We start from the raw sequence: 17,207 nt of genomic DNA on the forward strand, positions 1-17,207 counted from the left end.
TCTCCAAAGCTGTGTGCTTCCTGGCATTGAATGCCATTCAGAACACTGGCGTATACCTTAGTTTGGGAAAGGGGGTCTATGGGACTGTGGAACACACTCTTTTAAATCACAGTGCAATACAAAAAAGTGTCAGTGTTGACTTTGCATCCTTTAGGATGGGTAACAAAGTTTTGAGGTTTGGAGCTTGGGGGCTAGGAAGTGAGATGTTGAACTAGGGGGGGCCAAGAAGGCCTCCAAGTTGACAAAGGAGGCATCTGAATTCAGGAAAGGAAAGAGTTGCTCTAGTCCCTGTAGATCTGCACTGGCTCAAGGAAAGGGTAGATTGGGATGAAGTGAAAGAGGAGGGATGCTGAAGAGGATGCTAATGCCCTTCAGGTCTTCATGGCCACCCTCTGCTTCGACTCCTCTTCCGTGGCCTCCACTCCACACTCTTGCCCCTTGACCACCAGGTGACCATGGAGGAAGAAGATGAGTCTCGAGGAAAGACAGAGGAGTCAGGCGAGGATCGGGGCGATGGTCCGTCTGACAGAGACCCCACACTTTCTCCTTCTGCCTTTATCCTGGTGAGGCTGCTGACTCCTGGAGTTGAGGGGGAGGATACACTGGGAGTCTAGATCACAGGACCCTGAGGTGGGGAGTCCGGGGCCTGCACTCTTGGCTCAGTGCTTGTGTCTGGCTGTAGGGGTGTCTGGAATGTGCCTCCCGAGGAGTAGAGGTTACAGAGGAACATTTACCTGAGACCTCTGACTCTTGGTTCTTTTCACCTCCCCACCTTCTCTCTTCCCAGCGGGCCATTCAGCAGGCTGTGGGAAGCTCCCTGCAGGGGGATCTGCCGAATGATAAAGGTATGGTAGGTTCTGGTCCTTTCAGTCCCCTGCCCCTTCTCTGCATTCTTTATCTTCATATGATTCTGGTAAACTTTCTCAAAAGCCTCCTGGGTGTCTTGTGCCGGCACGTGGAGTCAAAGATGGGTCAGACTCCATGGGCTGCCTTTGAGAGGCCCACAGTCTGGTGCAGGGGAGATACAGTCACAGCCCAGCGGTGGCTCCCTGAGCTGGCACATAGGGAGATGGGGTCAGGGGAGGCTTCCTAGAGGGGTGACAGGTACACTGGGTCTCTACGGATGTGTTGGAGTTGTCTGATTGGAAGGAAGCCTGACAGGCAGGGAACAGCAGGTCTGTGGCCCAGGAGTGCAACACTGAGGGTATGTGTTTCATTGGAGCAAAGGTGAAGGAGGGTGTAAGCAGGGTAGTGGGGCATTTGGGGGAGGCAGGAGAGGCCTGTGGGAACTGATTCACTGAAGGCCTTGAATGACAAGCTGCAGTGTGTGGTCATCACCCTGGGGGCAGAAAGGAGGGCAGCTGGGTTAGCGTGTGAGAGCCCAGAGGGATTGCTGAAAGGCCCTCCGGGGCCTGAGTTGAGAGGAGATATATCGTTCCATCGTCAGGTTCCGTCATCAGGCTCCCTTTCCTGTCCTGCACAAGGTCTCTGTGTCTAGTCCTGTCGCCAGTCCCCCATGCAAATCTCTTTCTCCAGATGGCTCTCGGTGTCATGGCCTTCGATGGAGGCGCTGCCGGAGCCCACGGTCAGATCCCTGTCCCCAGGAATCAGGGGGGACTGACACAGCTACTGTGAGTAAGAGGGGCCGGGTACCTGTACTGCTGGGTCTGGAGGAGAGGGATGGGGAATTGGACTCTTGTGTCTGGGATGCTCAGGGGCAAGTTTGGGGATCCTAGGGGCTTGATAACTGGTCTGAGAGCCTGACTCCCTTGAGTCCTGATCAGTCAAGATAAAGGAATGGTTTAGAGCCTTAAGTTTTCTTGGGAGTCTCAGGTGTCTGGGTTCCTCAGAGGTTAGGGACTGGGGAAATAATATCTGTGAGTCAGCGAGGAACCCCTCCTGGCCTATTCCAGGTGTTGGACATGGCTGCAGACAGCTTCCTCACGGGGCTGGTAAGCATCCTGGATCCTCCAGATACTTGGGTTCCCAGCCGCCTGGACCTGCGGCCTGGAGAGTGAGTAATTGGGCAGTTGGGGAGGGGGTTGGCCCTGGCCTGAGAGATAAACCATCCCCGAGGCTCATTTATTCCTTCCACCTTGCAGAAGTGAGGACATGCTGGAACTTGTGGCTGAGGTCCGAATCGGGGACCGAGATCCCATCCCTCTACCTGTACCCAGCCTATTGCCCCGTCTCAGGGCCTGGAGGACAGGCAAAACGGGTATGTGAGGCTGGGGCAGAGCTGGGAAGGTGGCCTTTTGAGTTGTGCAGGAGTCAGCTGATTATAGTAATATTACTATAGTAATATATAGTTATGATTTTATCATTTAGACACCAATCTCTGATCTTGTATTAGACTGCAGTAAAGCTCTATGTATATACAAAAACTGACAGTATGGATTGTGTAGGGGCAGTAAACACATAAGAAACAGTGTTCAGCACTCTCTTAACGGTCACTTCTTTGGGCATTTATCTCTGCAAGAGGGGGTCTTAGGTGTCTCCGTCCCCCAGAGGAGTGATCAGTCTAAAAGTAGGAAATCATTTGTTCAAGGTCACACAGCCAAGTGCTTAGTGGTTGGCCGGGGCCTCAAGCCCTGGTGTGACTGAGTCTAAAGCCCACATTGTTAGTTTCTGTGATGTGCACTATGTGAGAATCTGTTCCCCAGCCAAATGTGGCAGTGCGCTACTATAATACCAGTGACTTGGGAGGCTGAGGCAGGAGGATCACAAGTTTGAGGCCATCCTGGGTATTGTAGCAAGACCTTGTCTGAAAAGGTAGGGGTGATTGGGAGGTGTAGCTCAGTGGTAGACCCCTGGGTTCTAACTGGGCAACCACCTCCAGACTGCTGAATCAGAAATTTTGTTTGGGGAGTAGGCCCAGTGAGGTGTACCTTAACAAATGATTATGATGTTTGCTCAAGTTTGAGCTGCACTGGTCTGCATTGCTCATGGGGTTATTGTTGTGTACACGGCTGGTGTGCAGACCTTTTTTTTGTACTAGGGATCGAAACCAGGAGTATTCTACCTCTAAGTTGTACCTCCACCCTATTTTATTTTTTACTCAGGAATAGAGCCTTGTTAAAGCCAGGTGTGGTGGCTCACACTTGTAATCCCAGTATTTGGGAGGCTGAGACAGGAGGATCACGGTTTGTGAACAGCCTCAGCTACTTAGTGAGGCTCTTTGCGACTCAGTGAGACCCCGTTTCAAAATAAAGAATAAAAATATAGGGCCAGTGGTGTAGCTCAAAGGTAGAATCCCTCTGGGTTCCATCCCCAGCACTGCAAAATAAAGAAATAAAGAAAAATAAAGAAAAGAAGAAAGCAAGCAAGCAAGCAGGCCTCCTTAGATTGTTGAAGATCTCACTAAGTCGCTGAGGCTGGTCTTGAACCTGCAATCCTCCTGTCTCAGCCTTCCAGTTACTGGAATTACAGGCATGAGAGCCATGCACCTGGCTGCTAACTCCCATTATATAGATAAAACTGAGGCAGATAGGTTGAGCCATTGCCTGTGGTCACATTCCTGGTAAGGGCTGGAATCTGGGATCTAGATCAGGAAGTGGCTCTGGGGCCACCCTCCTAAGTCCCCTGCTGCTGTGGTCTCATCTTCACCTGACAGGCCGGTGCCCTTGCCAGGGAGGGGCCCCAGTGGTGCGGTGGAGAGAGCAGCCCGCCCTCACCAGTGGCACAGCCCTGGGCATCTGTTCCACCTGTGTGACTGGAGTGTGGTGCTGAGTGCGGTGGGGGTCTGAGGAGGGTGGACTTAGGAAGTGACCTGCATGGGACAGTGCCTGGATCCACAGGAAGCAAAGACACTTGTCATTGTCGCCAGCTGACAGTGGCGTCTCTGAGTCTTGAGCAGGTGTAGCCCTTCCAGTGGGGGCTCATGGCAGAGTAGAGAGCTCAGGGGGGGGGAGGACTGAGCTGTCCCTACTCTCCTGTTCTGCCACCTCCAGCTCTAGACTGGGCATCTCACCTTCTCGGCCTCACATTTGTCTCCCCACAGAACAGGATAAACTCCCACAAGAGGCAGCTGGTACTGCAGGCGAGGGCTTGCTTTGGCCTTGGAGGTGGGCTTTGGTTTGAGCTCTGGCTCTCTAGTGACGTCACTACCATTGGTGAAGGCAGTTCTTAGACTTCAGGGGACAGCATATAGCCTGAAGGATCAGTCCAAATCCTTTTTCTGTTTTTGGTACCGAGGGTTAAATCCAGGGATATTCTACCTCTGAAATACACCCCTAGCCCTTTAATTTTTTTTTTTAATTTTGTGTAGCACTGGGGATTGAACCCAGAGGCATTCTATCTCCAAGCTACAAAGTTACATCTCCAAAACTGGGAGTGGTGGCGCACCTTTGTAATCCCAGCTCTTGGGAGGCTGAGACAGGAGGATCGCACAGGTTCGAAGCCAGCCTCAGCTACTTAGTGAGGCTCTCAGCAACTTAGTGAGACCCTGTTTCCAAATAAAGTATAAAATAGGTCTGGGAGTATAGTTCAGAGGTAGAAAGCCCCTGGGTTCCACCCCTAGTACCACAAAAAAAAAAAAAAAAAAAGCCCAGCTACATCCCAATCTTTTTTTCCTTTTGTTTTTAAGCTTCTTTGTGTGTGTGTGTGGGGTGGGGGGTACTGGAGTTCCTGGAAGAAGCCCTTCTACCTCCAGGCTACACTCCTAGACCTATTTTATACTTTTTTATTTTTTGGAAACAGGGTCTCTTAAGCCAGCAAAGCTGGCATCGATCCAGCGTGATCCTCCTGCTGTCTCCGCCTCCCAAGCACAGGGGGATTACAAGCGTGCGCCACACCCGGCTAAGCTTTTTTTTTTTTTTTTTTTTTTGGTGATACTGAGGCGTTCTACCTCCGAGCTACATCCTGGTCCCTATTTTTTATTCTTTATTTTGAAATAGGGTCTCACTAAGATGGGAGGCCACAAACCCATGATCCTCTTGTCTCTGCTTCCCAAGTACTGAGATTACAAGCGTGGGCCACCAGGCCCAGCTCTTTTTTAAAACTTTGAAACAAAGATTACAGGCACGTACCATCATGCCTGACTCTTAAAATTTTTATGTATTAATTTATTTTGTGATATTGGGATTGAACTCAGGGGCATTCTACCTCTGGGCTGCTTTCCCACTTTTCCAGGCCTTTTTTTTTTTTTTTTTGGTGGTACTGGGGATGGAACCCGAGGCCTTCTACCTCCGGGCTACACTCCCAGACCTATTTTATATTTTATTTGGAAACAGGATCTCTTAAGCCAGCTGAGGCTGGCTTTGAACCCCCACACTCCTCCTGTCTTAGCCTCCCAAGCGCGAGGATTACAAATATGCGCCACCACGCTTGGCCCTTTTTGTTTTTTAATTTGAGACAAGGTCTGAATAAATTGCTGAGGCAGGTCTTGAACCTGTGTTCTTCCTGTTTCAGCTTCTCGAGTACTGTGATTACAGGCTTGTGCCACCATGCCTGATCTAGCTACTTAAATTTTTTTTGGTGTGTGTATACTGAGGATGGAACCCAGGGGCATTCTACCTCTGAGCTATGCCCCCAGCCCGATTTTTTATTCTTTATTTTGAAATAGGGTCTAACTGAATTGCAAAGGGCTTCACTAAGTAGCTGAGGCTGTTCTTGAATTGCTATCCTCCTGTCTCAGCCTCCCAAATTCTGGGATTATAAGCATGTGCCACCATGCCTGGTTTAAATTTTTGTTTCATTTAATATTTACTTATTTGAGGTACTAGAGATTGAACCCAGGGCATTCTACCTTGAGCTACACCTCCAGCCCTATTTTATTTTTTATTGGGTCTCATTAAGTAGCTGAGGTTGTCCTCCAACCTGCGATCCTCCTGTCTCAGCCTCCCAAGTACTGGGATGTCAAGTGTGCGCCACCACACCCAGCAAAAACTCTTATTTTGAAACAGGTTCTTGCTGAGTTGCTAAGAGCCTCGCTAAACTACTGAGGCTGGCCTCAAACCTGTGATCCTTCTGCCTCAGCCTCCCAAGTACTAGGATTATAGGTGTGTGCTACCACTTCTGGCCAGGAAGCATACTGATTGGGCTTTATCCTAACTGCTCCCTGCCCTCTGTTGCCTGTCTTTGAGGATGCTGCTGCAGCTCTCTGCCTCAGTTTCGTCTTGTGCTGTGTGGGTTATACTTTCAGAGTAGGGTTAGGCATCCTCTGGTGGCATACTCAAAAGTACTTCAGCAGTGCCTGGTCATGCAGTGAATGCCAGTGGCAGGGCCAGGGTGCCGGGTGTAGATGATGAGCTGTTGGCCTGCCTACAGATCCCTCTGCTGGGGTACAGGAAGGAGTAAGCATCCTCTGACTGTGTCTCTTGTTTGCTCTGTTTTTTTGCAGTTTCTCCACAGTCTCACTCTTCTCAGCCCACCTGTGCCCACCACCTCCTCACCTTGGGCACAGGAGATGGGGGCCCTGCCCCACCCCCAGCCCCCTCCTCTGCCTCCTCCTCCCCTTCTCCTTCCCCCTCTTCATCCTCCCCATCCCCTCCTCCTCCTCCTCCACCCCCTGCTCCCTCAGCCCCTCCTGCTCCCCGATTTGACATCTATGATCCCTTTCACCCTACTGATGAGGCCTATTCCCCACCACCTGCCCCAGAACAAAAGTATGATCCCTTCGAGCCCACTGGCTCCAACCCTAGCTCATCAGCTGGGACTCCCTCACCAGAGGAAGAGGAGGAGGAAGAGGAAGAGGAGGAGGAAGAAGAGGAGGAGGAAGGCCTATCACAGAGCATCAGCCGAATCTCCGAGACCCTGGCTGGCATCTATGATGATAACAGCCTAAGCCAGGACTTCCCAGGTGATGAAAGTCCCCACCCGGACCCTCAGCCCCTGCAGCCGGCTCCAGCCCCAGGAACACCGCCCCAGGTGGACTCCACGAGAGCTGATGGAACCACCCGTAGGCGTGTTTTTGTAGTGGGAACTGAAGCAGAGGCCTGTCGGGAAGGCAAGGTCTCGGTGGAGGTGGTGACTGCTGGGGGATCTGCTCTCCCACCACCCCTGCTGCCCCCTGCAGACTCAGAGATTGAGGAGGGTGAGATTGTCCAGCCAGAGGAGGAGCCCAGGGTGGCACTCTCCCTCTTCCGGGCCAGTGGCCGGGCCCCGAGGCCACCTCCAGCATCTTCGGCCACCCCTGTGGCCCAGCCCCTGCCCCAACCTCCTGCTCCCCGGGCCCCCGAGGGAGACGACTTCTTGTCTCTGCACGCTGAGTCTGATGGTGAAGGAGCCCTGCAGGTGGACCTAGGGGAGCCGGCCCCTGCGCCACCAGCAACAGACACACGCTGGGGTGGCCTGGACCTCCGCCGAAAAATCCTGACCCAGCGTCGGGAACGCTACCGCCAGCGCTCACCTTCCCCAGCCACCGCCACGGCCACAGCCACCGCCACAGCTGCCCTGGGCCCGCCTACCCGCAAGAAATCCCGGCGAGAGCGCAAGCGCAGTGGAGGTGAGCCCAAGGAGGCTGCCTCATCCTCCTCGAGCACCCAGCCCGCTCCGCCGGCCCCAGCCTCCCCCTGGGACTCCAAGAAACACCGCTCCCGGGACCGCAAACCGGGCTCCCACACCTCATCATCCGCTCGCCGGCGCTCCGGTTCTCGCTCTACCCGCCGGCGCTCACGCAGCTCCGACCACCGCCGAGGGGGCAGCCGCAGATCCCGGTCACGGGAGAAGCGGCGGAGGCGGCGGCGCTCAGCCTCCCCACCCCCGGCCACCTCATCTTCGTCTTCCTCGAGGCGAGAGCGTCACCGCGGCAAGCACCGGGATGGTGGTGGCAGCAAGAAGAAGAAGAAGCGGTCGCGGTCCCGGGGGGAAAAGCGGTCTGGGGATGGAGGCGAAAAGGCCCCTGTGTCCGTCCAGCAGCCCTCGGGCTCAACTTCTGCCAGCGGCGAGCGGGACAGCCGTCGTCGGGGGGCCGTGCCACCCTCTATCCAGGACCTCACGGACCACGATCTCTTTGCTATCAAGCGGACCATCACTGTGGGCCGGCTTGACAAGCCTGACCCCCGAGGACCCTCACCAGCCCCAGTTTCATCACCCAAGCGTGAGGTCCTGTACGACTCAGAGGGATTGAGTGGGGAGGAGAGGGGTGGCAAGAGCAGCGAGAAGGACCGGAGGCGCGCTGGAGCTGCTTCCTCCTCTTCGTCCTCCCGGGAGAAGGGGTCCCGTCGGAAAACTCTGGATGGAGGGGACCGGGATCGGGACAGGGACAGAGATAGGGACAGGGACAGGTCATCTAAGAAGGCACGGCCTCCCAAGGAGCTGGCGCCTTCCTCAGGGCCCCCACCCAAGCCCCCTGTCAGCAGCGGCTCAGGCTCCTCTTCCTCTTCGTCCTCCTGCTCCTCAAGGAAAGTGAAGCTACAGTCTAAGGTGGCGGTGCTGATACGAGAGGGTGTCAGCAGCACCACCCCTGCCAAGGATGCTGCGTCTGCTGGTCTGGGCTCCATTGGCGTCAAATTCAGCCGTGACCGGGAGAGCCGTTCCCCCTTCCTCAAGCCTGATGAGCGGGCTCCCTCTGAGGTGGCCAAAGCTGCTCCAGGCAGCACCAAGCCCAAAAAGACCAAGGTCAAGGCCAAGGCTGGGGCCAAGAAAGCCAAGGGGACCAAGGGAAAGACCAAGCCATCCAAGACCAGGAAAAAGGTCCGCAGTGGAGGCAGCAGTGGGGGCAGCGGTGGCCCTGTGTCACTGAAAAAGTCCAAGGCAGATAGCTGCAGCCAGGCAGCGGGAGCCAAGGGGGCTGAGGAGACTTCCTGGTCCGGGGAGGAGCGGGCAGCCAAAGCCCCCAGCACACCGCCCCCCAAGGCAGCCCCTCCGCCCCCCGCACTAACTCCGGACTCACAGACCGTGGACAGTAGCTGCAAGACTCCTGAGGTTTCCTTCCTACCTGAGGAAGCCGCTGAGGAGGCTGGGGTCCGAGGTGGGGCAGAGGAGGAGGAGGAGGAGGAAGAGGAGGAGGAAGAAGAGGAGGAGGAGGAGGAAGAGCAACAGCCTGCCACCACCACTGCTACCAGCACAGCTGCACCTGCCCCAAGTACTGCTCCCAGTGCAGGGTCCACAGCTGGAGACTCGGGGGCAGAGGATGGGCCGGCGGCTCGCATCCCCCAGCTGCCCACACTGCCCCCACCCATGCCTTGGAACCTGCCGGCTGGTGTGGACTGCACCACCAGTGGCGTCCTGGCCTGTGAGTGTCCCCAGGGGCAGGTGCAGAGGAGAAATGATCGGGGAGGGTGGGGACTGATGAGTACAGGCTTGAAAGAAGTCTTCCTAGGTCCCTAGGCATGCTGGGAGAGAGAAGGGCAAATAGGAACAGGTGGCAGCTGGCACAGGCTGGACGAGTGGGCCAGGCCTGAGGTCTACCTAGAGCTAGACTAGGATAGAAAGACCAGAAAGGATGGGTTGAGTAGGGCACCAGGTCCCTTAGGAGATGACAGTATCCTCTGTCAGAGTGCAGGGGTAGAGCGAGAGGTTGGGTTGGGTCTGGCCACAGGTGGAGATGTGGGTAGGAGACAGTCCTGTGAGCATGCCTTCACTCATTGACCATGATGTGCTCCCTCTCCTCCCTCTACACACTCAAACCTTGAGTCCTGAGAACATTCAGGGTAAAGGGTGGTTTTCTCAGTGGCCACAGCTCCCTTTGCCTATTCTGAGTGTGAGGTTCATGGCCTCTCTGGGGGTTCAAGGGTAGCTAGGTGAGGTTTGCCATCTTTCCTGTCACCTCCTAATTCTGTGTCATCACTTCTGCCTTTTACAGTGACCGCACTTCTCTTCAAGATGGAAGAAGCCAACTTGGCCAGCCGGGCAAAGGCTCAGGAGCTGATCCAGGCAACCAACCAGGTGGGCTTCCCTGGGGAAGAGTCCTTACAGCCCCTTCTTTTGTTTGTTGCCTTCAGTTAGAACTACAATCCCCAGCAAGCCTTGGGGCAAGATTCTGGCTAGAAGAGGAGCTTGTTGCCCCAGGACTGTTGGGAAATTAGGGTGGGAACAGTGGGAGTAGGAGTTCCCTCTTCCCCTCCACCTTACTTTTTCATGCTCCCGCTCTTTCCACAGATCCTCAGCCACCGGAAGCCACCCTCAAGTCTGGGGGTGACCCCAGCTCCTGTGCCCACTTCTTTGGGTCTGCCCCCTGGCCCTTCCAGCTACCTGCTTCCTGGCAGCCTCCCTCTGGGGGGCTGTGGCTCTACCCCTCCCACCCCCACTGGGCTGGCTGCTGCATCTGACAAGAGGGAGGGCAGCAGCAGCTCCGAGGGACGTGGGGACACAGATAAAGTAAGCTTGCCTTGGGAGAGGAGGGTTAATCAAAGTGGTTAAATTGTAAAGAACTAAATTTCTACTAGAATGAGTGAATGGGAAAGGAATGCTGGGAAGATTTCAAAGTTACACACACATACACACACACACACATATATATGTACACACACACATATATATTGTGATATTGTATGTGTGTGTAAAGACACCCACACATACACATTTACAGACATACACCCCCCCCCGCTAGTCTACCCCTCAATTACCTATTGTTCTCTCCCCCTTTTTCTTTCTGTAAGCCCAAGAGGGTGGTTTTTCAAAGATGTCAAGAACCTGTTCCCAGACAAAGGGAGGAAGAATAGCTGCCAGGAGAATACAGACATAGGTTTTTATTCAGCTCCTGCTCCTGAGTCTCGGGCTGTTTTCCTCTAGTTGTGTTTCCTTCTGGTTTGTAGCCCACACTTAGCCAGTGGATGGTTCTGCCACCCTGAAACCTTGTGGAGGGTGCTAAAAGAAAAGCCAGATAGCTGGGCGTGGTGGTACACGCTTGTAATCCCAGCATTTGGGAGGCTGAGACAGGAGGATACGGTGGACAGCCTCAGCTACTTAGTGAGGCCCTTAGCAACTCAGTGAGACCCTGTTTCAAAAATAAGACTAAAAAATAGGCCTGGGAGTGTAGCTCAGAGAGAATGCCCCTGGGATCCATCCCCGGGACTACAAAAAAAAAAAAAAAAAAAAAAAAAAAAAAAGAAAAGAAAAGAAAAAGAAGAGAGAGAGAGAAAAGAAAAGCCAGATAAAGCCCTGTAGAAATCTCCATGTGAGAAACAGAGGCAGGGCTCCAGCTTAGTTTGTCACTTGTCCGTGGCTCATGCCATATGCTGTGGGACTGGTACAGTAAGACCTCAGTAGGGGAGCCCTTGCTCTACCAGGCAGGCTGCCCTGGTAAATTCTCTGCCCTGTCATCCAATAGGGGTGTTGGGGAATTGCCCCTTTCGTCCTTTGGTACTAGTGATGAAACCCAGGGGCATTCTACTTCTAAGCTACATCCCCAGACCTATATATATGTTTTTTAATATAGAAACAGGGTCTCACTAAGTTACTGCGGCTGGCTATTAACTCAAAATCCTCCTAAATAATGGGATTATAATGTGTGCCACCACACCTGGCTCCCAGTCTTGTTTGTTTGTTTGTTTTTGGTGGTACTAAGGATGGAAACCAGGGGCATTCTACCTCCAAGCTACACCCCCAGCCCTATTTTTTATTCTTTATTTTGAAACAGGGTCTCACTGAGTTGCAAAGGACGCAAACTAAGTAGCTGAGGCTGTCTGCAAACCACAATCCTTCTTTCTCAGCCTCCTAAATGCTGGGATTATAAGCGTGTGCCACCACACCTGGCTGCCAGTCATATATATATATATATATATATATTTTTTTTTTTTTTTTTTTTTTTTTTTGGTGGTACTGGGGGTGGAACCCAGAGGCTTTCTACCTCTGGGCTATATTCCCAACCTTATTTTTTTTTTTTTTATATTTTATTTGGAAACAGGGTCTCACTAAGTTGCTGAAAGCCTCACTAAGTAGCTGAGGCTGCCTTTGAACCCGTGCGATCCTCCTGTCTCAGCCTCCCAAGCGCGGGGATTACAAGTGTGCGCCACCACACCCGGCTCCAGTCATATTTTTTAAATTAGTTATTTTTTGTGCTGCTGGGGATTGAACCAGGGGGTGTTCTACCTCTGAGCTACATTCCCAGCCCTACTTAATTTTTTATTTTGCAACAGGATCTCGCTAGATTACTGACAGTGTCACTAAGTTGTTGAGAAAGGAGGTTTCGAACCTGCGATCCTCTTATCTCAGCCTCCCAACTACTTGAATTACAGGTGTGAACCACCACACTTGTCCTTATTTATTATTTTGAAACAGGGATTTGCTAAATTGCTGAGGCTGGCTTGAATCTATGTACTTCTGTCTCAGCCTCCCAAGTACTGGGATTACAGGTGTGTGCCACAACCCCGCCTTTTTCTTTTCTTTTGTGGTACTGGGGATGGAACCCAGGGGCATTCTACCTCTGGGCTACTCCCCCAGCCCTATTTGATTCCTTTATTTTGAAAAAGGGTCTCACTAAGTTGCAGAAGACCTCACTAAGTTGCTGAGGCTGTGAACCTGCAATCCTTCTGCCTCCCAAGTACTGGAATTATAAGTTGTGTACCACTGTGCCCAGCTAACCCCTTTCTTTTGACTGCATCTTGCTCTCTCTCTCTCTCTCTCTCTTTTTTTTTTTTAATTCTGAACTGTGTACCCAGCCCTGTTTTATTTTTTTTATTCTCAAGCAGGGTCTCACTAAGTTATGGAGAGCCTCACTAAGTAGCTGAGGCTGGCTGCAAACTTTCCATCCTCCTGCTCGTCCTCCCAAGTACTGGGATTACAAGTGTGTGCCACTGCATCCTGCTCCCATCTACTTTTGCAAAGCAGGGGCCATAGCTGTTCTAACCCCCACCCCCATTGCAGGGGCTCTTCTGGCTTACTGGCTGAGGGCAGAAAGGGCCTTTTCCAAGAGGCCCAACTTTCTGTCCTGTTCTTTGCTGTCCCAGCTTCCTCAGAGTCCATGCTGTATGTCCAGCCTGTGCTTTGTTCTGTGTGTGTCACCTTAGTCTTCCCCATAGGTGCTAGTCACCCATGGGAATGGCAGGCAGGAACTCCAGAGCCAGTGTGCCATCTGCACAACCTGATCTCATCCTCCCCGCCACCTGTGCTCAGTCATCCCTCCACCCACCTTTCTGCTTCTAGCCAGAGTGCTGGATGCCCTGAGTGTCCCACATCCCTGCTATCATTAGGAACCAGGGCAGGGTTGTATTGCTTGACAGACATTTATCTCCCCACCAGTCTGTGAGGTCAGGGACGCGTGTGTCCTGGTCATGGTCAAGCCTGGGACAGCCCAGGGTCCAGTGTAGAGATGCCTAGTGGGCCAGGGCAGTTACAGCAAGGGGAACGCAGGGCAGACCCTGAGCATAACTCCCAACTCCTAGCTGGATGGTCAAGGAGGCCAAGCTTATGGCGGGCAGAGGAGAGTGGAGGCCCGTGGTTCCTCAGCATTCATTTGGTCCTTGTCCATTTTCTCCCACCCTGTCACCCACCACCAGTATCTGAAGAAGCTGCACACACAGGAGCGGGCGGTCGAGGAGGTGAAGCTGGCCATCAAGCCGTACTATCAGAAGAAGGACATCACCAAGGAGGAGTACAAGGACATCCTGAGAAAGGCCGTCCACAAGGTGGGGTGCAGATGCAGATGAGGTGGCGAGAGGGATGCGTGCACAACAGGCCTGTGCACATGGGGAGACAGGGCTGGGGGATTGGTCTAGGAGGCCAGGAGGGTGGCAGGATTTCCCCAGGGCCTGTTCTGGCACTGAGGTGTCCATCCTGAAGGCGAACAAGCAGGGCATTGGCCTGGTCATTGGGGGAGCATCTCCCATCCCAGCCCCAAGCTTTGCTCAGCTGTCTCAGGGAGAGCAGGCCCTGAGGGCTGGCGGTGACTCCATATGCCCCCTGGCTCCCCAGATCTGCCACAGCAAAAGTGGGGAGATCAACCCGGTGAAGGTGAGCAACCTGGTGCGGGCCTACGTCCAGCGCTACCGCTACTTCCGCAAGCACGGCCGCAAGCCTGGGGATCCGCCAGGGCCCCCCCGGCCACCCAAGGAGCCGGGGCCTCCCGACAAGGGTGGCCCAGGCTTGCCCTTGCCCCCACTCTGAGACCCCGAGCCACCCTTCTGCCCCTCGCCTCTTTGAGATTCTGGACATATTTATGGCTCCACCTCCCTACTTCCCTCCCCATCAGTGGGATGATTGGGAGAGGGTCACTGTGGGGAAGAGGAGAGCCCCTGCCCTGCCCAGCCTCCTGCCCAAGTCCTTTGCCCCCAAGCCTGTCCCCATTGCCCTTTCTCTGTTTGTGTCCCCTTCCTCAATTTCATTAAAGATTTCATGAAATGTTACCCCAGCCCCATTATTTTAGCTCTTTCTTTTCAGAAATTTGGGAGTTGGGGAGGGATACCCAGGAGTTTTGGCCCAAGTGAGTGTGAGAAGCAGGGAGACCAGACTCTAGGACTTGGGACAACTGTGTTGATTGCTGGGCCTCCGGTTGCCTTATCTGCAAAGTAGGTGCAGTGAAGATTACCCCAGGCCTGGGCAGCTGTATCTCTTAGAATAATGCCTTGGGGCTGGATGTGGTGGCATACACTTGTAATCATAGTATTCTGGCGGCTGAGACAGGAGGAGCAAAGGTTTGAGAATAGCTTCAGGATTGCAGTAAGATTCTCTGCAACCTAGTAAGACTCTGTTTGAAAATAAAAAGTAAAAAAGGGTTGAGGTTGTAACTTAGAGTAGAATGTTTCTGGGTTCCATCCCAAGTACCCCACACAAAATGCCCAAGAGTAGTAAGTTGTTGGTAGAAAGTGGTGGCAGCACACACCTGTAATCCCAGTACTAGGGAGGATACGACAGGAGGATCACAGGTTCAAGGCCAGCCTCAGCAATTTAGCAAGCCTCTCAGCAACCTAGCTAGACGCTATTTCATAAATCCCAGTATTTGGAGGCCAGGCGTGGTGGCACACGCTTGTAATCCCCGCACTTGGGAGGCAGAGACAGGAGGATCGCACAGGTTCGAAGCCAGCCTCACTGGCTTAAGGGACCCTGTTTCCAAATAAAAATATAAAAATAGGCTGGGAGTGTAGCACGGAGGTAGAAGGGTTTCCAGGAACCCCACTTCCACCAAAAAAAAAAAAAAAAAAAAAAAAAAAATTTAAAAATCCCAGTATTTGGGAGGATAAAACAGGAGGAGCACAGGTTTGAAACCAGCCTCAGCAACTCAGTGAGGCTCACATCAATTTAGTGGAACCTTGTTTCCAATTAAAAAATAAAATAGGGCTGGGGTGAGGCTTAGTGATAAAATGTTCCCTGAGTTCATTCCTTAGCATTACAAAAAAGAAAATAGGTAATAAAATTAGACAGGTAGCCCATATGGTGGCGCACGCTTATAATCCCAGCATTTGGGAGGCTGAGATAGGAGGATCGCAGTTTGCAGGCGGCCTCAGCTACTTAGGCCCTCTGCAACTCAGTGAGATCCTGTTTCAAAATAAAGAATAAAAAATGGGCTGGGGGTGTAGCTCGGAAGTAGAATGCCACTGGTTCTATCCCCAGTACAACAACAACAACAACAAAAAGCTGGGCGTGGTGGTGCACGCTTGTAATCCCAGCATTTGGGAGGCTGAGACTGAAGGATTGTAGTTTGCGGACAGCCACAGCTAGTTAGTAAGGCCCTCCACAACTTAGTGAGACCCTGTTTCAAAATAAAGAATAAAAAATAGAGAAGAGGGTGTAGCTTGGAAGTCGAATGCCCTTGGGTTCCATCCCCAGATCTGCAAAAAAAAAAAAAAAAAATTGAGCCTGGCCTGGTGACACATGTCTGTAATCTCAGTACATGGGAGGTTGAGACAGTAGGATCAGAGGTTCAAAACTAACCTCAGCAATTTAGCAAGGCTCTCAGCAACCACATGAGACTCTGCTTCTGAATAAGAAGTAAAATCGGGCTGGGGGTGTAATTTGTAAGTGGAATGCCTCTGGGTTTAATCCCCAGTACCATAAATAAATAGGCTGGGAGTATAGCTCAGAGTTGGTAGCATGCCTGGGTTCAATCCCTAGTACCACACACATACCAAAAAAATAGTGACAGGATGCAGGGATCCCAGACCCTCACCCATCAGTGTCTTCTGACCTCAGAGTTCCTAGGTGCTATTTATCTTGGGAGCTATTTGTTCCCTGACATTGCCCCCAAAAGCAGGATCTTTGTCCTTCATTGGGTTGGGTTTTTTGTTTAGCAGCCCTGCAAGGCTTTGGTGGTCTTAATTCACTCTTTTGAGGAGTTGGCAGTATAGAGCAACATTAGGGCCAGAGGGCGAGTTAGGCTGCACTGGCTTCTGTCAGTACCCTGATACTCAGAAGGGCTGCTTGGGCAGGAGGGTGGTAGGGCCCAGATCAACCCAACATGCAGGCTTCCTGTGTTCTAGGCATGGATCCAAGCCCCTTAGAGCTTCCCATTCCAGGCCTCACATAGAAGGGGGAGCCCAAGAAAGGGACATTTGCTCAATTTGTGTGTGTGTGTCTGTGTGTGTTACCTAGGGACATTCTACCTCCAAGCTACACCCCCAGCCCTATTTTTTTTTCTTTTATTTTGAAACAGGGTCTCACTGAGTTGCAAAGGGCCTAAGTAGGTACTGGGGATTGAACCCAGGGGCACTGTAACTCCAAGCTACATGCCCAGCCCTAGTTTTTTCCCTCCTTCCTTCCTTCTCTGCCTGCCTTCCTTCCTTCCTTTTTTCAGTATTAGGGATGGAACCCAGGGATATTCTACCTCTGAGCTACACCCCCAGTTGTACTTTTTAGTCTTTAATTTTTTGAAACAGGGTCTCATTGAGTTGTGAAAAGCCTTGCTATGTAGCTGAGGCTCTCTGTGAACCGGGATCCTTGTCTCCGCCTCCCAAATGCTGGGATTACAAGTGCGCACCACCACACTCGGCTTTTATTCTTTATCTTTTTATTTTTATTTTTTTGTGGTACTGGGGTTCCTGGAAGCTCTTCTATATCTGGGCTACACTCCCAGACTTATTTTTTTAGTTTTTGGAAACAGGGTCTCTTAAGCCAGCGCGGCTGGCTTCGAACCTGCGCGATCCTCCTGTCTCTGCCTCCCAAGCGCGGGGATTACAAGCGTGCGCCACCACGCCCAGACTTTTTATTCTTTATTTCAAAACAGGGTCTCAGAGTTACACGGGGCCTCACTAAGTAGCTGAGGCTTGTCTGTGAACTGATCCTCCTGTCTTAGCCTCTCAAATGCTGGGATTACAAGCGTGTACCACCATACCCGGCTCTTCTTTATTTTTTGAAACAGGGTCTCACTAAATTGCAGAGGGCTTCACTAAGTA

At 52.3% G+C, this 17,207-nt stretch overlaps 1 protein-coding gene across 1 annotated transcript; it reads left to right on the top strand.

Annotated features, from left to right (window-relative positions):
• Positions 1 to 440: 440 nt before the first annotated feature.
• Positions 441 to 13,986, top strand: SCAF1 (SR-related CTD associated factor 1; the record flags this gene model as incomplete). Its single annotated transcript, XM_080702375.1, has 10 exons — positions 441 to 563; positions 788 to 845; positions 1,537 to 1,631; positions 1,914 to 2,014; positions 2,103 to 2,218; positions 6,341 to 9,175; positions 9,746 to 9,828; positions 10,042 to 10,260; positions 13,380 to 13,508; positions 13,795 to 13,986. The coding sequence occupies exons 1-10, from the start codon at positions 456 to 458 to the stop codon at positions 13,984 to 13,986; spliced, it is 3,936 nt and encodes a 1,311-aa protein (XP_080558501.1). The 5' UTR covers positions 441 to 455.
• Between the last annotated feature and the right edge of the window lie 3,221 nt (positions 13,987 to 17,207).

The sequence above is a fragment of the Muscardinus avellanarius genome (genome assembly GCF_963383645.1).
Source record: "Muscardinus avellanarius genome assembly, chromosome: 10".
Taxonomy (NCBI): domain Eukaryota; kingdom Metazoa; phylum Chordata; class Mammalia; order Rodentia; family Gliridae; genus Muscardinus; species Muscardinus avellanarius.